At 46.9% G+C, this 22,170-nt stretch overlaps 1 protein-coding gene across 9 annotated transcripts in view; it reads right to left on the bottom strand.

Annotated features, from left to right (window-relative positions):
- The window catches only part of PTPN3 (protein tyrosine phosphatase, non-receptor type 3), a 109,528-nt gene that overhangs the window by 78,184 nt on the left and 9,174 nt on the right, over positions 1-22,170 (bottom strand). For 6 of the 9 annotated variants that reach the window (XM_014534413.1, XM_014534417.1, XM_014534423.1 and 3 more), the window contains one exon: positions 611-765. In XM_014534413.1, the coding sequence (XP_014389899.1) occupies positions 611-748 (138 nt within the window). In that variant the 5' untranslated portion in view covers positions 749-765. Of the gene's footprint in view, positions 1-610; positions 766-3,668; positions 3,806-12,770; positions 12,777-13,452; positions 13,476-14,403; positions 14,409-22,170 lie in introns of those variants that run through there. The other 3 variants (XM_014534416.1, XM_014534415.1, XM_014534414.1) reach the window with 3 other exon arrangements.

Here is a 22,170-nt window from a genome sequence, read left to right as displayed (position 1 = left end):
CCCCATCTTCTCTTTCTGAAACCTTCCCTTGCATACTGAACTTTCCAGGCTGGGGCAGATGCTGGCAGCCAGGCAGGTTGGGGTTGATCCCTTTAGGGTCACAGGATGGGAGAGACAGGCAAAGGTCACGAGCCTCTGTGGTAACTGCAGTGGGGAAGGAAGCAGGGAGGGCAGCAGGGGCTGCTACTCTTCATACATCTTCCTGCTGGGACACTGGAGACCTCATTCCTAACCCTGCCTCTGCCTCGGGCTTGAGGTGGGAGAAGCCAGGCCTCCCCTGAGCCCTGCCATCTGTGAGGCTAACTCTCATTACCCTCCAGACAGGACCCACCCATTTGCACATTTAATGAGCACCTGCTGAGCCCAGTGCCTCACTGGGAATTGAACCTTCGACCTTTCGGTATATGGAATGATGCTCCAACCAACTGAACCACACTGGCCAGTGCGTGGACATAGTTATTAAGGGTCTTTCTAGTCCAATCTCAACATATAAGACCTGAGATCTCAGGCTTTCATTTTAAAATAGTTTTCATCTCTTGATTTATAAGATGGAGGAAAAATTATTTCTTAGGAGCATTAACTCAGAAAAAATTAAATGTGGAGAACTTACATTAACTTTAAAGGTCTGTACCAAGCCATCTAGAAAGCGGATGCTGCACACGACTTCGGACCGAGTTTTCTCTTTGGGTAATTCTGAGGTGCGTATGTTATTAATTCTTCCACCAAACGCACGTAATCGGGAGGTCATAACTATCGTTGAATAACCTGCAACAGAAGATGTACCTGTTAGCTCTCTGATATGCAAATTAACAGTTACATGCGAATGCACCCCACAGCCTGCCCACCCCATACCTGCCTGCTTTGATCTGCACACTAGGAGGACCTCACGAATAATGTGAACTAGATAAAAGACCGTGCGTCTGCTTAAGTTTTGACTTCTAAGCTCTAAGCAAAGCGTATTGTTAAATTATAATATGTCTCTAGGATTACATGGCTTGTTTGTGTTTTATTATCTCCGAGAGATAATATGTACACACATATATATGTATTTCCCATGCTTTTAATTTTTTATTTATGTTTTACTATTTTATATATTTGTGTATCCTACCCCTAAGGTATTACAGAACTAAATGTGATATAAAAATGACGTAAAATATGAAGACATTTATTGATAAATTAGATTATATTAAAATTAAGGACTCCTATTCATTAAAAGACACTATGTAAAAGAATAAAAAGGCAACCCACAGAAATATTTGCAAAATATATATTTACAAGTATACAAAGAGCTCCTATGAATCAATAAGAAGAAACAAACAACCTGTTAGAATAAATAAGCCACATCAGTTGTCAGAGAAGTAAAACCACAAAGCACTAGTACTACATACCCACCCGAATGGCCACAGTGAAATCTGACCAAACCAAGTGCTGACCAGGGTGTGGCGCACCTGGAACCTCGTGCACAGCTAGTGATGCATTCTGTTTGGCAGCACCTCCTAACCTGAACACATGCATATTCTGTGACACAGTTCTACTTCTAGGCTATTCCCAACAGAAAAATGGACATTTTTCATGCCAGCATAGTATGGTGAGTGCTAATTCCTCCTTCCTGGTTCACTAAAATATATGTACAAGTATCTTCAAAATAGCCCCAACCTGGAAAAGACAGAAATGTCCCTCAATAGAATGGGTAAGTTGTGGAATAGCATACCATGCATGACTATACAACAAAGGAGATAAAGGAGCCCGGTTTGGCTCAGTGGATAGAGCCTCGGCCTGCGGACCAAAGGGTCCCAGGTTCGATTCCAGTCAAGGGCACATGCCCGGGTTGCAGGCTCAATCCCCAGTAGGGGGCGTAGGCAGCTGATCAATTGTTCTCTCTCATCATTGATGTTTCTCTCTCTCTCTCCCTCTCCCTTCTTCTCTGCAATCAATAAAAATATATTTTAAAAAAGCAGTTCTATGATTTTTTTTTAAAAAGGAACTATTGTCACATTCAACATGAATGAATGTCTCTAACGTTATGTTGAGCAAAAGCAGCCAGACCTAGAGCAGGAACACAATTACATAAAGTCAGATGGGCACAAGATTTATTGGGATAATCACCTAGTAAGTTATGTACCGTAATGTCTAATCACTGGGGTGTAACGTCTAATTACCTGAAACTAATAGAATAATGTATGTGAACTGCAACTAAATTTTTTGTTAAATGATTTTTAAAATCCCACACTTTTCCCTTTTGGTAGCCCTTTGGGGCTCGGTGGGCTGCTGCCCCATTCATGAATCACAGTCTTAATAAATCCATTCACATCTTCAAAAAAACAACAGACAAAACTAGTCAATGTTTATAGAAAACAGGATGGTGGTTACCTTTGGGTGTAGGGACTGAGGGGGCCCAGGGTCTTCTGGGATGCTTACACTATTCTATGGTGTAATGAGACTGATGTATCCACTTTATGAAAATCTATCAGGCTCTACATTTATGATTTGTGCACCTTTATGTACACATATTTCAATATCAAGTTTACTTACGAAGAATACATGTATGAAGAGGGGATTCGTGGGCAGGTTAGAATCTGACCACAGTATAACCAGGGAACAGTAAGGTAAGTGGTTTTACTAGTGAATGCAATTGTGGAGTGGTAGGCTAATGACCCCAAAAAGTGTGCAACTGAGCACGTGGTCCCATCATGCAGGTAGGAAGCTAAGGATCAAGGTCAGCGTAAGGAATGAAGAAGGTGTAAATCTGACAAGGTTGGGCAGAAGAACAGCTAAAGATGAAGGACCTAAGAGCAATTTAATGTTCCTTTTTATTAATTCTCCACAAACTCTCTGTAATGCACTGGGCCTTTGCACATGCTGTTCCTTCTGCCTGAAAGCTGTTCCTGCTTTGTGCTTGAATAACTGCTACTCACACCTCAGTGCTCAGTGCAGCATCACCTCCTCAGGGAAGCCTTCCTGGTGTCCCTGACCACTCACTTGTGTTATAGGCTCTCCTCTACAGCGCTCATCATAATTTCACATTTATAACTAACTAGAGGCCCGGTGCACGAATTTGTGCACTGATTGGGCCGGGCTGGCTCGGGGGAGGGGCTGTGGGCAGTTGGCGGGCCGTCCCCCATCGGGGTGGGGGGTGAGGGTGATCAGGGGCGGGGCCAGCTGAGGGGAGGGGCCAACCAGGGAAGGCCCCCTGGTTGAACTCCCAGTCGAACCCCCTGTCGAGGGGACAATTTGCATATTAGCCTTTTATAATATAAGGATGACGCAATTATTTAACATTTACTCCTCCCACTTAGAGTGAGCTTCGTGAGGGTAGGAACCAGGTCTGATTTTGCTCACGGTATCTCCAACACTTAGCTCTGGGAGGCAGTCAATGAATTTCTCAATGAATCAATGAGTGAAAGGCAGAATGAGATAAAAAAAATGAAGCCAAGAGTTACAGTGTGGATAAACAGCAGTTCAACATGATCGACAAACGTGTGCTGGTGGGAGCAGGCAGGAAGAAGGACGGGGTCAGGGCTTCACGCAGAATGCAGCATGGGGCTGTCCCGCAGACCGGGGCTCCTCACGCTGGGGATCTTAAGATATAGGCTCAGATTCAAGTAGGCCTGGGCGGGGCCCTAACACCTGCATTTCTTGGTCTCCCAGATGATGCTGGGGCTGCTGACCTGGGGTCCACCCTGGGAGGGCAAGCCACAGATAACTGGAAAAGCAGCACCCAACGTCAGGGCAGGGCCGGAGCTGGGCATCAGGAGCCAGGGAGGGATGAGGACAAAGCAGAATCAAGCCTCGAGGAGCCACAGATCACGGCTCAGCTGCAGGAACTGAAAGCACAAAGGAATGGAAGCTGAGTCGAAGATACATCCCAGAGAGAGGGTGCAGCGAGCCCTCATCCTGTTTAAGGGGCTCCAGGTGAACCTCCATTCTCCTGCAGGGAGGAGTAGGGGATCTCGTGTTAATAATAATAAAAAAAAAAATTCCTGGGACCAGCAGGGGAAGGAAACTTGTTCTAAAACTTGCAAAATTCCACCCACCCCACCACCTCCACCTTGCCATTTCCAATGCAAATGTCACAGGAGCAGGGATGCATTTTCTGAGTAATACCAAAAGTTATCAAACGACAACAAATGTGTTCTGTTCCATAATGCCTTAACCACGCTGAATTTAAGACGCCAAATTTATTGTTTAGTCCTTTTCTAAGAATTTCAGGTGGGTTAGGACTTTTTTTAAGATACAATAGAACTATTGGTGGGAGGTGCACATCAGAGTCGTCCTCCCCCCCACCCCCACCCCCACGGGGGAGCTTTTATAAAATATGCCTGTCCTGGCCCCATCCATAGATGGTGATTCAGCATCCGGGGGTGGGGCCCAGAATGGCATTCCCTTTGGGAAGCTCTCAAAGGGAGGGCCTGAGAGTCAAGGGCTAGAGGAGTGGGGTTTCGGGGACCTCGCGGCGTGCTGCCCATGGTCAGACGTAGAATATAGGCTCTGCAGAATCTGAGCCATGCATGGTGGGGCCACTTGTGGGAATCAGGCAGGTCCTCAGAACAGCGAAAACAGAGAGCGAATCATAACCACACCGTGACACAGAAAGAAACCCAGAGGTGATTTCAAATAGGAGCTGCCAAATGAAAGTCACCTGGATGGAAGGACCCCCGCAGGCACTGATTTTCAAGCCGCTCCTCACCTGAGACTCCCTACCGCTAGCACCAGCGTGGGTACCAGCGGGTCTTCTGAACTTAACCATATTGAATGGTGCTGCCCAGCATAAGCAGGTAGCCAGCTGACAAAATACGGTAAACCGGCAACCCAGAACAGACACACTTTGTCCTCCTCACAGCAACCTCTGTTCCATAAAGGGGTTGGAATGGCACTTAATGACAAGTCATAAGTAGGCACTTCACAAAAGTAGCAGAAATGTTCTTCCCACCCTTGTTCCTAAGGCAAACCTCGATAAGAGGAAGCCTGATAATAAATAACCACACAATCAAGCCATGAAGTGTTTTCAGATTGTCTTGAAATGGCATCTTAAACAATCCAGGCAGGACAATGGGTGCTGACTAACTGCCCTGTTTCCTGTACCACAGCAATTGCGGCACTCGGGGTTTCTATGGCTTCCTTTATAAGCCTCTTAATTCCAAACAAAGCCACAACCCGACCAGGAACGCTCTGGCCTCTCCCACCACAAATGATTGCAGCTGCAGCTGATGCATTTATCAACATGGGAGCCAAGCTTGCTCTGCCCATACTTTTTCAAAAAGCAAATAGTTACGAATCTGTTCTGCCCTGTAAGAATAGAGGTTCTACTGTAACTATAGTTTTTATCAAAGATTCTACTTGCAAAACATAGAAAAGAGGCCACATCTCACTCTGTGCACAGTAGACCTCCATAGGTACAGCGAGCGTTGAGGGCTAGACGTGTAAAGTACCCACACAACAGAACAGCAAAAACGGAGAGCTAATCAAATTAAGTGGGACACATACCAGGTACGCAATAAAAGACATTTTATTAATAACTAGTAGCCTTGTGCACGAATCCGTGCGCCAGTAGGTCACTGCCACCCTCCTGTAGCTCCCCCCCCCCCCGCCATACCTCTCTTCTCACCCCCCCTCATAGCTTGCTGCCCTGCCCCCTCCTGTAGCTCTCCGCGGCCCACTTGTACCTCGCTGGCCCATCCTCCTGCTGATCCGTGATCTGGCTGTGACACGCTTGGTCGTTACGCTTCAGGGCGTAACGGCTAATTAGTATATTCCTCTCTTATTATATAGGATACCAAGCTTCTAATGCCATCGGGTGCTGACTGTAAAGTCTGTATTTTGTAGGCAAGCCTGACTTAAAAATACCTTACAAATGTATAAAATGTTCTGTTTCTTAAAGTTCTATTTGTTTAAATAAAGACAACCTGCTAAAGTTAAAAGAGAGTTGTCGTAGATAGGAGGTAGATTCTGGAACTTCTCTACAAACTCAATGGAGCCAGAAGCGGCAGTAGCACGGTGCCGCAGACCACCACACCCTGGTGCTCAGAACTGGGTCACACGGCTTAACCACTGTTCCCTCTGGGCTCCTCATCTGCCCTGGAGCCAAGACCGGGGAAGAGGTGATGCTCTATTTCCTAAGGGCCTACATGCTAATCCGGGGAACTGTGTTCTTGCACAAGCCCATGACCACAGACACAAACAAGGAAGCGGAGCACATGCTTCTCCATTAGAGAAAGGTAGGAAGCAACTCCATTTTGATCATTTTAAAAGAAAGCGTCAGGGTGATTGCATACCCTTAAAAAATAAACAAGAACTTAGACCCCTTGACTCGAATAAAGTGTCAGTTAAAAAGGAATGAAAGGAAGCAAGCAGTCCTGATATAAACACCTAATTTGTGAGTAAACAGTGCACATGAAGCACAGGTACCTCTCTACTACCTGAATCATCAAGCTGATCTGGGCCAATGCTACCACCTAGTGGCCAGCAGAGGAAACCACGCCACCTCTCACTGACTTCCTTCTTCAAAGGAAACGTGTCAGCTTTGCTCCCTTCTATCTTATCGCAGTCCCAATTTTTTTCAAAAAACCTCTCTCACAATATATAAGGCCTCCTCTGTAGCTCGATTCCCTTCTCCTTTTCCCCAACTCTTTTTCCCCAGTGAACTCAGAAGAGCTCTCTTCTTTTTGTTGTTGTTAGGAGCCCCAGCAGATACCCGATCAGCCGGAGAGGGACATCTCTAGCAAACAGAACTAATAAACACTCATGTACAACCAGCCATGTGAGACGGATGACTCATCAAGTTAAGTGTGCTTCCCGTCAGGCACCAATATCTAATAACAATGCTTTACTTGTTTAGCTGCTAATATAATACCAATATTGCTTTCTCCTCTTCACTGTAAACACAGAGTAACTGTGCTGCTTTATGGGTTGGTTAACCAAGTCTTCCGGGGGCAAACCAATGCCCTAAAAATCACTCCCATCAATCGAGGCTTGACTGCATACCGACAGGAGAACATCAGCCACACTTTGGGATTGCTGCGTGTACCTCACACCCGGCAGCTTCTAGTTCAGGCCTACGTGGTCCTTAAACTTCTCTGAAGAAAGCAGGGCAGTCCGTTCTAAAGATAAAATTTACAAACATCTGGATGGGGATTGATCCTTTATCAAGCACTAGATTAAGATTAGATCAAGGTGTAGGAATGTACACCTTATTAAGCTGCTACAAAAGAGTGATTAAAATGAGACTTTCTCTTTAACCAGAGACTTAAATGAAACTTTAGTAGTTAAGAATCATCTGGGGGAAGCTTGTTAAAACACAGATTCTTGGCACCACCCCTAGAGATTCTGGTTTAGTAAGGACCCAGGAAATCGCATTTTCAAACCTAAGGAATTTTTTTGAGCTTATGGAAAAGCTGCAAGAAAAACAGAACTCCCCACCCCCCTTGGTCTGGATTCAACTGTTTTTATTTTGCCACGTATGCTTCTCTCTCTCTCTTTCTCTCTCCTGCATTTCCACCCTAGGCTTTTAATGGAACACTTGAAAACTGTAGCTATCTTAGCATGTATCTCCCAAGAACAAAGACAGTTTGTAACCACAGCACAAACATCACTGATAAAGCACTTATGTAATATACAATCCGTATTAAAATCTTGCACATGGTTCTGATGGCATCTTTTACTTCTGTCCTTTGGCTCCAAACCAGGACCTTGCCTTGCATTAAGTGTCATATAGAAGTTGCATGTCTAATGAGCACCTGCAGAGGACTGGGATGCAGGGGGTCTAAGCACCTGGCACCGTGGAAAACACTCAACCAGGCGATGATCTCCAGAGTTCCTTTGGGTTTTGACCGTCTGAGCCCACAGTCAGGGGCTCAGGGAGGTCAGCACCCTATGTCAGTGTTCCTGCCCGTGTTACCAGTTGATCGCGGGGCTGCACAGTTTCTACAACTTCCACAGCAAGCACTTTCCGGAGCGCTGCAGGGACAGACTTTGCAGTCTGTATGTCAGTGCCCTGATCAGCACTGTTGTCATAACAGGAAGAAAGCAAAGCGAACATAATGTCAGTTCAGAAAGGATTCTCTCACTGGATATTACATAACCAGATGTCTTGGCTTGTTCCTTCAAATTAGTTTGCCTCTCTCACAGACAGCAATTCTGAACGATTCATAATATCCATGTTATAAAAAAAGAGAGACCGCAGTGCCTTTGTTATGCACACTTCCTCAGACATGGGCCAGACTGGACTACGTATGATTGTCACAGGGAAGAAAAGAAATAAAAGGAAAAGAGATGTATGCATTTTGTATGATTCATTAGGCTTTGCAAATGTTATTAATGAAACTCAGCCCAACAAATGAAAAATTCGTGATTTCAGCTTTCATTTGTGAAATGCCCCTATATTTTAGAAAACATTTCCATAAATTCGATTCCACTTTATTAATTTTAAATTATGTGCAGCTGATAAGGAAATTACCATTCAACTGGTACATGAAGTTTAATTTCCCTCATGACTATGTTTTCATAAATTTATCAATACTACCTTCTGCCATTTTTCCACTTAATTGATTTTTTTAATTTCCAAGGTACAACACTGCACAACAAAGATAAATATACTTATTTTAAAAACTAGCTTATAATGTAAACATCACTAGTGAATAATTCCTAAATTGGAAAAAATGTCAATTCATTAAGGAAGGCATTTTCACATTTATTTCTAATTCAACGGTAAAGCCAATAAACTAATTTATCCTGAGCCTATAAACCAAAAGATTAATTTTTAAATAACATCTTTAAAGCTTAAAGCTTGCTAATGAATACAATAATCCCAACCAACTATGGAAATACTGATGCACAAGACTTATTTTTAATGTGTGTGTGTGTGTACAAGTACTTAATACCTTTTATTTATAAAAATGCTTCCGTGAATGCACTTATGAAAGGTTTTAACTCTGACTTCACATTATTTTCCACCAAAAAGGAGAAAATGCTCACACAGTCATTTTAATAACACAGCTCAATACTAAAATTATCTTGCAATTATAAATCCTAATACTCCAGAAGTACAATATTGGAATCAAATCATTTGTTCCACAAATCCTATAATTTGTTCAGGGAGTAGGTCTCCAACTGGAGCCCCCAGGAAGCTGGGTGGAGTAATGTGTAGGGGTTACTTTCCTCAAACAGAGACCCGTAATTAGCACTCTTGCTCTCATTCAACTTCAAAATGTCAAATAGTTTTCTTGTTATGGAGTGGGGTTTATTTATAGGTTCGACACTAGGGCACTTGCAAAACTAACAAAATAAAAGTTATACTTGATACTGGGAGGATAACAAGAAGTAGCTGTAAGCTCCCTGAAGGGCAAGATAAAGAATGCTGTGGGAGTTGCAGGCAGTTTCTGGAAAGAGGTAATGTTGCTATAAAGAGAAACCAACCTCTTATGTTCCATGAGCTGAGTTTTCAGGGTTGGGATGGGAAGCAAGGTAACTTAAAAACACACTCCACTCCAAAGACACCAGAAAACTCACGTGTTAAACTTGTGAGTATATTAAATTAAGTCATCACCTCCCCCACCCCCCCACCCCTACTTTTTTCTCAAAGGATCACACAGAGGGGGGGGGGAAGCACAAATTCTAAGAGCATGGCTCTCAAGAAGCCTGGCAGGGACCCCCTCATGGCCCTTTTCAAATACGACACTTCCCCCTAGAGGTGATCACTCTCCTAACTTTTAACAATATTTTCATGAGATTTTTGCTGTTGTTAATTCTCACCAGAGGATATTATTTTTCCATTGATTTTTTAGAGCGAGTGGGAAGGAGGGGGAGAGAAACATCGATGTGAGAGAGACACATCGATTGGATGCCTTCCAACCAGGTCCGGGGATCGAGCCTGCAACCGAGGTATGTGCCCTTGTCTGGAATCGAACCCAGGACCCTTCAGTCCACAGGCTGACGCTCTATCCACGGAGTCAAACCAGCTAGGGCCACGAGATTAATTTAAATTCGATTTTTAAGGTTTTGTTTTGTTTTGATGTTTAAGTAGAGGTTAACATGGTGCAGTGCTAGGACAGTCTCTCGCACGCACGTGTACACTTCCGGCAGCTTGTGTTGCGTGGAGTGTAGACATGAGAAGGGCTGTGACTCGGCCTCCCCCCAAGTATGCCGTTGAACGGTGCCTGGTAAACTTCTCCCATTACCTGCCGACTTGGTGAACCCAGAAACTGTAGAGGCCAGCGAGCTGGTCTCCTGGGAGGAAAAGGAGACACCGGCCAGCCGCAGGGGGAACTGAACCAAACCATGCTGAGGAGAACGCCTTCCAGCACTCAGCAGCAGACAAGCTGCCCCACAGCCTCCGAGCAACCGGCCAAGTTCCCGGCCCAACTGGAGGGCTACAATTTCACAGACTCATCGATCTTGTGGGTGATTATTTTAGTCTTCGATAGTACACTAGTGAAGGAGCTCCGGCCCACTTAGTATTCATTGACTGGGCACCTGATGGGTGCCAGGCCAGGAACTGGGGTGGGGTGGGAGGGCAGAGGTGCCTGGAGTCTAAGTTCTGAGGGAATAAAAGCCCACGTGCCGGAGGAACAGGGGAAGGCTCCTGACTGGGGTGGGGTGGGACAGGGGCCCAGATCACAAAGGCTTCCTGGGGGATCTTGCAGGGCCAAGGGAAATGGGCCAGGCCGGGGCAGTGCAGTCCAGAAATGACACTGTGTGTGCACAGACAGGAGGAGAAACCGGGGCATTTTAGAAACTCCACGGAAACAGATCTGGTAGGAGTGTCTGAGGAATAACTGAAATCCCAGGGAAATCTCCGGGAAGAGATTAGGTTCTTCAAAAATCCAAGGGGCTATGACACAGAAGAGGAGTCAGGATACGGTGTGAGGCCCTGGGAAGGCCGGTAGGGATGACATCTGGCAGAGACTTAGACTGGAAGCCCAGCTCAGCCACTTGTTAAGCTGTGTGAACTTGCCGAGGTCACTCACCCTCTCTGAGACTCGGTTTCCTTATCTATAAAAGGGGGGACATTTTCTCTGCTTTCCAAGGTTGTTTTAAGCACTGAAGACAATATCTATGCAAATTAACCGGCACCTAGCAGGGCCCAATCAAGGGTACTTATTCTTACTCTGATCATTAGACTGATTATTTTAGAGCCCAAGGTTTCAAGGGTTTGAAGAAGAAATGAAACAGAAGGAAGAGTTTCTCAACAGTCAAGGCTGCACAAACATGGAAGGGGCAGGCTTGGGAGAGAGGGAGCCCCCCATCACTAGAGGTAACCAAGCAGAGAACCTGGGTAAAACTGCAAGGGTCAGATGAACTCTGAGCGTCCAGGACCGAGATTCTATCCTGAGTTTTTTCCAACAGTCCCCAAGTTTAATTTCTGTACATGTCAGCCCTACATGCACTACTCAAATTTGGATGATCTTACATGGATTTCTCCTGGGAAATAATTCTAAACAGATCCCTCATACCTCAGTCTTGGAAAAGAAACTAAGTGGCCCATCAAATCATGAAATAGGGGGCAAAATAACACAAATACACAAGAGAGCAATACACCAAGCTCAAAATATAGACAATGGAATAAATAGGTTTTCTACTGAGCAGTTTCTACCTAAAATTAAGCCATTAAACTCTTTCCATTCTCCCTCTGAACAGTTCTACTAGGCCCAAATAGACTGGAAAACAGGATGGAATAAATTTGCTCTGCAGGGATGTGAATCCAGTTGCATAAACTTTACAAAAACACTGTGCTAATATTTGCCCTCGGGGTAGAGACACGCCCATTTGGGTGTCAGTCCATGATATTTCTATCTTCGGCTCCAGTCCCCACCCCTGCACGGCTAGCTCAGTGCAGCAGAAGTCTTCAGAAAACGGCTAACGTCACTTTGAAAGGTTTGAGATGTGCTAATCGCAGCGCATCCCAGCCAAGAAGCTGGAATCTCACAAGTGGGCCATCCCGCCAGCTCTGAGCCTGCCAAGGAGTCTGAAGTCGGCGGCAGCCTGGCCAGAGAAACCCAATCCGCACCGCTGGCAGCCTCGCCATCATGTTATCTCAAGGAAACACAGAAAAACACCTTCCCACCCCTCCCCACCAAAGCATCACCCTATTTGTCGAGGATCAGCCAAGTGACCTGGGCAGTCACCACCCCCTGCTTTTCCGCTGGGTTTCCCAGCAGAGAGCCTAAGGGTCCTCCCAGCGTCAAAATCCCCTGCCTGCAAGGCTTTCATCTGAGGGGCCATCTCGGGTTAGACCAGGTAGGGTAACCCTGCCAGGGCCTCTCCAAACCAAGATAAAAATGTATTTTTGTGCCGCCTACTAAGGTTCCCAGGGCTTTAGGTCTTGGTGAGATGGGGTCAGGAAACTAAGGAAAGGAAACTGCACGAACTCTGGGAAAGACGTATAAAGGCACACCAAATGGGAATCAGAGTAACAGTTCTTAGGAACAATCGGACGGAAATAATCTCTTGTTGCTGCCTTTGGCGCACTTATTTGTTCCGAGGCCTTCCACGTGCTGGGAGATGGGAACAGGGACAGAGACCACCCACTTCTCGATCTCCAGGGGCACTCAGCCGGCCGGACCAGGGGTCTCAGCAAACCAGGGCCCATCCGAGGTCTGAAGGAACCAACCAGACCCGGGTGCCAGTCCCTGCTCCACTGCATCCCGGCAGATATGACCGTGGGCAAATTCACTCTCTAAGTCTCAGTCTACTCATCCGTAAGTCATCCTGAGGAGCAGTGACCTTATACCTAACCCAGCAGAGGGCCTGGCCCACTGCAGACACTTGCTCTACACCAGCTGCTATGAAGACTGACTGTATGACCACCCTTTCCACCCACCTCAGGCCTAGTCCCTGGCCTGCTCCCATTCCCAGGCTTCCTGTCCTGAGAAGCAACCAAGGGTCTTACCTACAGGGCTTCAGAGTTTTCCAAATACTTTCGCATCCATTACTCCCGGCTCGACTCACTCTGATTGGGCCTGGAGGGCAGCACTGCTGTACCCATTTTACAGACGGGTAGATTATTGACAGACTCAGAGAACCATACTCAAGTCCCACAGTCAGCCTCCAAATGAGGCTATGCTCCCAAGCTCAGTGCAAGACATCGCATCGCACACCTGCCCACTGAGTCCAACGGTTCATATGACTCGGAGGAAAGTGATTCACTCAGGGGAAAGGGCCCCACTTAATCACCACTGTCTCTAATTTACTGACTATAAGTATATCCTCACCCTTTGAGATAATCTTCAGACACTCCCCACAGTTCACATGCCGGTGAATTTCCTCTTCCGGAAGAAATGGTCCAGGAAACCCTTTTCCTCCCTAATTAATTCTGCAACTACAGAAACCCGAGTAATGACTGGAATATGGTATATATTACCATATTCCCTCTGTTCTAAGATGACAATGGATTTAACAGGTATTTCATAAACTTTAAAGAAAAAGTACATCCCAAGCACCCTTACATTGTGAACACACCTCTTTCAGGATCGGGGAAACGTCGTAAATGACTTCCTCTTACGGTGGCATAAGGCGTGGGCTGGAGTAAGTGCACATGACGTGTAAAGGCCCTCCCAGCTCCACAGGCTGCCACCCTGGGCTAATCATTAACAGCGGGAGAGCGGGAGTGGGCAGCCTCATTTCCTGAGGTCAGCTTTGGCCTCATGTACTGGTATGGGCTGGGCCTCTCCTACCCCTGACTGGCTCAGAACTCTCCTTCCAGCCCCAGTCCCAGCCCCTTCTACTGCACCAGCCCCAGGCATCTCTGAACCACAAAGACTCCTGATGGAGGCCCAGGTGCACAATAGCACCTGGGAGGCTGGGCTTCTCAATGAACTTGAGCTCAACCACACCTTTGCCTGCTCACCTTCAGGGTGATGTGCTGGCTCTAAGCCAAGAATCTCATGTCAGCCAGGGGATGGGGGGACTGATAAGCTGGGGGCATCCTGGGTGTGGAGGAGCCTGGGTCTCCAGGAGGACCCAGGACAGCCTCACAGCATCTAGACCAGTGGTTCTCAACCTTCCTAACGACGCGACCCTTTAATACAGTTCCTCATGTTGTGGTGACCCGCAACCATAAAATTATTTTCATTGCTACTTCATAACTGTAACTTTGCTACTGTTATGAATTGTAATGTAAATACCTGATATGCAAGATGTATTTTCATTGTTACAAATTGAACATAATTAAAGCATAGTGATTAATCACAAAAACAACATGTAATTATATATGTGTTTTCCGATTGTCTTAGGCGACCCCTGTGAAAGGGTCATTCGACCCCCAAAGGGGTCGCGACCCACAGGTTGAGAACTGCTGATCTAGACCTTGAGAGTCTTTCAAGGGGCCTTGGGAAATCTACCTCCAGGGCAGTAAAAACAAATTGGCTCTGACCACCCCCACCTCCCTCCCCTGCCCCAAAGATGACAAACCCTGCAGGGGAAGGAGAGGGCAGCCCAGCAGACCCGCTGCCACACATCAGATAAGACCAACACACCCTCTTGTTTGTTTGGCGTGCGTTTTTTTTAAAGTTAAATTTGTAATGTCTCTCCAATCACACAGCCCACTCTTTCCCATTATCCCACCACCAAACATTTGTCCAGGTAGTTCAAACACTTCCCTGGTATTTGTCGTTATGGTTTTACAATATCCTACCCAGTGGAATCATAGGCATGGCTGGGTGTTCGGATGACTTCTAATTAGCATGGCTCAGACTTCCAAAAGAACCCACAGTAAACCCAGAGAGGGCGGGAGCATGTGACCAAGGGCAGGCACAGATGTCAGTGAAGTGCGGCCCAGGGGAGCCCTGCTTTAGGGCAGAAGCACCAAAGAGGGGGCCAGACCACCGCCTGGAGGAAAATGACAAAGCAGATGAACAGGTCCCTGATGATGTGGGGGAAACCACCAGGTGTGCTGTTTTCTCTTTTTCTACCAGGCAGAATGATCTCTGTACTCGGAGGATGAAATGAAAGGGGATGGGCAGGCACCTGTCATCTCACTGGACTCCCACATCAGGAGAGAGAACCTGGCTACAGACTGCAAGGACCACACCGAGGTGACCTGGCTCAGAGCAGAACCCACACACCCAGTGGCTCCTAGCAGTCAATCTCCCTCCCAGACATTGCACTACCTGCTCTGGTCTTTTTCATTGTGGCAAAACAAACAGAACATAAATTTTGCCATTTTCACCATTTTTAAGTGTACAATTCAGTGAGCTTTAGTTACATTCCCAATGTTGTGCAACCATCACCACCATCTACTTCCAAAACTTTTTCATAGAAACTCTGTACCCATTAAGCAATAACTCCTTGTTCCCTCCCTCCCCCAACCTCTGGCAACCTCTACTTCCTGTGTCTATGAATGTGCCTACTCTAGATAGTTCATGTAAGTGGCGTTATATAATGTTTGTTCTTTTGTGTCTGGCTTGGTTCACACAGCCTAGTGTCTTCAAGGTCCATCCATGTTGTAGCATGTGTCAGAACTTCATCCCGTGTTAAGGATGAATCACAGGCCATTGTATGGATAGACCACATTTGGTTATCCATCTGTTGGGCACTGGGATTCTTTCCACCATGGGCTACTATGAATAGTGCTGCGATGAACACGGCTGTACAGGCGTCTGTTTGAGCCTGTTTTCAGTTCTTTTGGGTGTCTATCCAGGAGAACTGCTGCGTCATATGGTGATTATATGTTAAGCTTTTTGAGGAACCACCAAACTTTTCTGCAGAAGCTGCAACATGTTGTATTCCCACCAGCGACGTAAGAGGGTTCCAATTTCTCCACATCTTCACCAATACTTAGTTCCTTTTTCCTGGAGGAGCCTGGGTCTCCAGGAGGCATCTTAGTAGGTGTGAAGTGATATATCACTACGGTTTTGATTTGCATTTCCCTAGTGACTAGTGATGCTGAGCATCTTTTCATGTGCTTATGGGCCATTTGCAGATCCTCAAAGAAATACCTATTTAGGTCCTCTGCCCATTTTTTTGGGTCGTTGAGTTACGGGAGTTCTTTAAACATTCTGGATGTTAAACCATCATCAGAGATATGATTTGCAAATATTTTCTCCTATTCTGTACATTGTCTTTTCACTTTCTTGATAATGTCCTTTAACGCACAAAAATTCTTAATTTTGATGAAGTCCAATTTTTCTGTTTTTCTTTAGTTGCCTGTGCTTTTGTTGTCATACCCAAGAATCCATTGCTAAATCCAAGGTCATGAAGATTTGCCCCTATGTTTTTCTTTCATAAGGGTTTTAAGGCTTTAGTGCTTATATTTAGGCAATGGACCCATTTTGAGTTAATCTACGTATATGACGTGTGATGGGGCTGCCCTGTTTTTTCTGACCAGGGTCCCCTCCCCACTGTGACCCTCTGGCAGAGCTAGGTAGCATCCCTGCACTAGATCATGAACTTCATGAAGACAGGGTCTGGGTCTTTTCAAAATCACCACTATGGTGTAGGCAGCCAGCCCAGTGCCTACCGAGCAGGTACTCAATAATTAACTGGGATAAATGGATGGTTGAGTGGACAAACCACTGAGTGGATAAACTCCACTCCCCACCTTCCACCCAGCTACAAGACCAACTGGCAGAAAGACTCCAGTTTGAAACAAAGTAGTAAATCTGATTCATAAACATACATATTAAGAACTAAATATAGATCATCAATAGTACACACTCCTATCACTTAAACGAAAATGATGGCAGAAAGACTCCAGTTTGAAACAAAGTAGTAAATCTGATTCATAAACATACATATTAAGAACTAAATATAGATCATCAATTGTACTCACACACTCCTAGCACTTGAACGAAAATGACCCAAGATCTAACTAGCACACTTAACTAATGACAGGGCAGAGGCCGCAGCCCTGCAAAGCTCAACATGTCCTTCCCAGTTTCCTAGTTCAAGTCCCTCATTGCACAGAGGAGGACCCTGAAGGGCCGATGGAGGCACTGACTTCCTAGATCCCGGGCTTTCCCCACCAAACACAGTGCAGATTAGCAACAAAAGATCCATGAGATTAGTCTGAATTCCTTCACATGGTAGGAGTGGCTCTCTGGCTCCTAACAAAAAAATGACCCCTGGGTCCTAGATCTTATCCTGCCCGCCTCAGGTAGCACCACACCCACTCTCTGCTCAGCCACACTGCCCCCATCCTGTTCCTCATTCCCACCTCAGGTGTGCACACCTGTTCCTCCGGCTGGACACCCTTCCTCAGACATCCTCCACCTGGCTCTCCCCCACTTTCTTCATGAGTCTGCCCAGCAAGGCCTCCCATCACTCCTTATCTCCCCTACTCTCTTTTCTCCTTAGCAGCTACCATCATCAGACATATCACATATTTGTTTACTGCTCTCCTCCTCCCTGTCCCCTTCCTCTTCTTCCTCCTCCTCCTCATCCTCCTCCTCCTCGCAATCCCCATGTCCCTAACTCTCACTAGAATGAAATTCCCTGAGCACAGGGACTTTTATTATTTAACTGCTGTATCCCTAGCAAGGGGAACAGAGCCTAGCCAACAGGAGGTGCTCAATAAGCCCCTGTGGGATGCATGCAAAAGGATAAAATGGGGGCCCTAGCCAGATTGGCTCAGTGGATAGAGTGTTGGCCAGAGGACTGCAGGGTCTCAGGTTTGATTCTGGTCAAGGGTGTGTACCTCAGTCTAGGCTCAATTCCTGGCCCTGGTGGAGGCACTTTCGGGAGGCAATCCATCAATGTGTCTCTCATATTGATGTTTCTCTCTCTCCTCCTCCCTTCCACTCGCTAAAAATCAATGGAAAAATATCCTTGGGTGAGGATTAACAACAACAAAAGGATAAAGTGGGGGACACCACTCTCGGTATGTACCCTATCACTAATCCTTACCGAGGCAAATATCCTCGGGTGAGGATTAACAACAACAACAAAGGGATAAAGTGGGGGACACCACTCTCAGTATGTACCCTATCACTAATCCTTACCGAGGGGAAGGCAGGTGGCTCCAAACTCACAGGTGAGCACTGTCTGGCCCCTGCAGAGGCCCAGGGCTGTCCTAGGCTCCTGGGCCTGAGACACGTGGGTGACAAAACACTCCTACACGTCCGTCAGCCCGAGATGCTGGCAGCGGACACTCTGCTGAACTGACCTCAGAGAATGGGGTTTCTCCCCACAGGCCCTTCATAAACGCTTGTGACCTGCACACACAAATGAATGAACCAACAGCTAATGTGCACAAGGCTCGCGGCGCTTTCAGAAGGCTGTGTCCGCGCTCCTAACAGCGCATCACTCCAGCTGTGCGGGAGGCGGACTGATCAGTAACTCCACTCCTAGGAACCTACCGTCACTTTTATTGGCAAAGATTTTCCTCCCAGAGACATCTGTCACATTGAAAATTACAACTAAGAAAAAAGAGGATTTCCAACTTCAGAGGGCCAGATAAGTAAGTCACAAAATAGGCACAGGGTGTCCGTGAAGACTTCATAATGATGTGGAAGTGATTAGAACAGCACATCAAAAAGGCTGGTTATAAAACTGTATGCACAGTATGCCCATACCTATAACGTAAGTATAGGGGAACTCGCAAGACCATAAAAATATAATTGTGAGTTTTTCTATCCTTTCCACCTTTCTGTATTTCCTAAATTGTTTATGAGCAATAATGAGTTAAGAAAATCAAATTGACAGAATTTCTAAAAATGCTGTTACCTGACGCTTTCCTGGTGCCCAGGTGTGTAACAGGTGTCTCTGTCCCCTGACCCTGCTTCCTCTTCCTCCCTCTTGCCCCCAGAACCTGACGCCAACCGCCCTCCCGACCCTGCCACAGCACTGACCTTGTTACCACACCTGCGGTCACTCCTCTCGGGAAACCCTGCTCCAAGGCTGGGATGCCCCACCTGACACTCTCTGGCCCCCAGACCCCAGTCTGGCCCGACTCCTCCACTTCCCAGCTGTGGCCCTGGGCAAGTTACTGACCTCTCTGAGACTCCACTTCCTCCTCAAGAAAATGAAGCGACCCCACCTCACAGGGCACTGACATTCAGGGAGCTAACAGTCCCAGCTCACAGGGCCCCAATCTGCTGGCTCCACCAAGCCTCGTGAAGCTAGAATTCTTCATCCTCAATCTGCCTAAATCCGGGCACCTGTCCTCTCCTGAAAGCAGCAGCGAAAAGCAGCTTTGCCCTCCGACCTTAGACCACATGGTTTCTTGACCGATATCCCCATATCCCTGCTGAACCCCCCACCCCTTCAGAGAACGCCAGCCCTACTCTCGCTCCTCGACGCTGATGCCCGAGTCCCATCGCAGCACTCACCCCTGTAGGGTTCCCCCTCCACCTCTGAAGTCCATCTTGGCATTTTCACTTGAGGCTCTGCTGACTCCTCAAACCATCTTCCCCTCTACACCAACACCCTCCCAGACACCCCGACTCAGTGCTTGGCTCTCCGTGCTGTCTTTTAGTCACAGGGCTTTACACATTCTTCCTTCGTGAACAGTCTGTATTTACCCTTCTCTCTGACGCCCCAGGCATTTAATGAGAACCAACTGCAGGCAGCTCCATGGCGGGGGCTGGGGGTCAGAGGTAAGAGGCTATCTCAGGTCCCCGGCCTCAGCCTCAGGACCGCACAGGCTTGTCAGAGAGATGCGTGAAGAATCACCTCTCAGTGTGGTGAGGGCTCTGAAGACAGATGTGTGCCCCAGGCTGCTGGGCCTTGTCTGGGCTGTGACCACAGCTCAGCCTGGGCATTTTCTAGGGGGAGACACTCAGGAGCTCTCCCAGTGTCAGGAGGTGGGGAGGAGGGGCGGGCTGGGGGAGGGATTTCCCAGGCGGATTTGTCCAGGACAGGTGTGGGGGTGAGTGAAGTGTGACCTGGGGTTTCACAGCGAAGACTTCAGGAGAGAGTGTTTTGAAGGAAGAAGGTGCTGAGCTCTGGTTGGGATGTGCAGAGGGTCAGGGGGAGGTGATACGCATAGGATTTCAGTTTTGCAAGATGAAGAGAGGTGGTGGCTGCATGAGGGTGATGGCAGCACGACACTTTGACTATATGTAATGCCATGAACTGTACACTTACAAATGATGAAGAGGGTAAACTTTACAGTATGTGTATTTTACCACATTTAAAAATAATTACGTCTTTCATTACAGGTATAGGAAATCTGGACGCCTGGAATTGAACAGTATGTCTGTGTCCAGAGCGGTGACAGCAAATCCTTTTCTGCAACGGCAGACTATTCCTCGGCAGTGAAAGAGAAGGGTAGGCTTGGAGAAGTTTTTTTCCAAGGTGAGGGGACGACAGTCTTCAACAGTAAGCTTGAGCCAGAGACACTCATTTTTTCAGACTGGAGGAAAGGAAGGAAGAAGAGGAGCCAGAAAATGAAGGAGGAGGGGTAAAGGTGAGGAGGCTCTGAGCATCTCAGGGCCACAGGCGGTGGGTTATCTGGAGAGGCGAGGACAACAGGTAGGAGACCTGGAAAGAGTGAGATGGTTAGGTTGGGTGGGAGTAACAGGGAGGTGCAATGCAGGGAGGACTTAGCCGGCTGCAAAGTACAGAGCACAGTCTGAAACTGTCATTACGCCTGGGGCAGAGGTCCTCAAAGCATGGTCCCTGGTCTCTGGACCAGCAGCCATACCCGGGAGCTTGTTGGTAATGCAAATTTTCAGGTCCCACCAGGGAGTTTGATTCAGACCCACAGAAGTCAGAAACTCTGGGGGCGGGACCTAGCAGCCCGTGTTTGCACATGTGATTCTGATGTGGCAAAGTTCGAGAAACACTAGTAGAGAACACAGAAATCCAACAGGAAGTTCGTATCTTCCTTATATGAACAAAATCAGCCTAGCAACTTCTACATAAGAGAGCAAGAAATGCATAACTGCTTCAACGTCAACACAATTCATTTCTGTAGTGAGAGAAACGCCAATGCACATTATTAACAAAGTTACAGAAATATAGTCGATCTAATAAACTTCCTTAGATGAGATCTAGAAAACACGCCTGAGACCCGGGGGCTTGAAACTGTACAACGCGGGTACCAGTCCCTGCTCTGTGGCTACCTGTGTGCCCTGGCGTGTGCCACAGCCCTGAAGGGCCTCAGTTTCCCCAAATGTAAAATCGAGCTGGGAAAGGCTCTTCTGAGGCCCCTTCCAGTTCTGACACTGTGTGATTCTTTCTGTCCTGAAAGAAATGACCGAAAACTAAATGCTTTTACAGAGCTGAGCTTTGGGATAGAAAAGAACATTTTAACCAGTCAAACAGAATATAACAGTTAACTAGAAAACCTTTCCCAAGTTCAGCCAGTGCTAGTGTCTTGCACTCGAAGAACTAGAACTCTCCTTCACGAACTGGCTTTCCCCTTAAAACCACCGATGCCTAGAGTTATAAAAATACTGTACTTCCTGGATTGCGTTTGTGAGGCCACATGACTGCAACGCCCCAGAAAAATGTACATGCCCATTTTCATCCTGTAATATTTTTTTAATATATTTTATTGACTTTGTACAGAGAGGAAGGGAGAAGGACAGAGAGTCAGAAACATCGATGAGAGAGAAACATCGATCAGCTGCCTCCTGCACACCCGCTACTGGGGATGTGCCCGCAACCAAGGTACATGCCCTTGACCGGAATCAAACCTGGGACCCTTCAGCCCGCAGGCCGACGCTCCATCCACTGAGCCAAATCAGTTAGGGCATCCTGTAATATTTTTTAACCTGGGAAGTCAGGGATGGTATTTTTTTTTGAGGAAGAAAATGGGTTAAAGTACCAAACCACCTAAATAGCGTTACAACTCCAGGCTTCCTGATAAATGGCCCCCTGCTGACCTTGTGACCTTGTTCCGGGATTCCTAGATGCTGGTTTCCTTCCTGGTTTCTCTGCATCCAAGTCCCTGTCTGCACCTACCGGTCATCTGATGACCATCCTCTTGTGCCTGGGTCCCCAATGACACCTGCTTCCCTGCCTCTAGGGAAAGCAGCGACTTAGTTCTGACCTCTTCCACCCAGGGCTGGAAGAGGAAGACAGGGTGCAGGTGTGAGTACCAGGGAACCAGAAGATAAGGTCTAGGGCAGTGGTTCTCAACCTTGTTAATTGAAATTCTGTTTCTTTGTTATGGGGTGGGGCCACATCATGAGTAACAAAGAAACAGAATTTCCGGAGGATGAGGCCCAGAAATCAGGATTTTAAAAAGATTCCCAGGTGATTCTAATGTGCAGCCAAGGTTGAGAACCACTG

Source organism: Myotis brandtii, unplaced genomic scaffold (genome assembly GCF_000412655.1).
Source record: "Myotis brandtii unplaced genomic scaffold, ASM41265v1 scaffold13, whole genome shotgun sequence".
NCBI lineage: Eukaryota > Metazoa > Chordata > Mammalia > Chiroptera > Vespertilionidae > Myotis > Myotis brandtii.
This window is presented reverse-complemented; position numbering and strand designations above follow the sequence as displayed.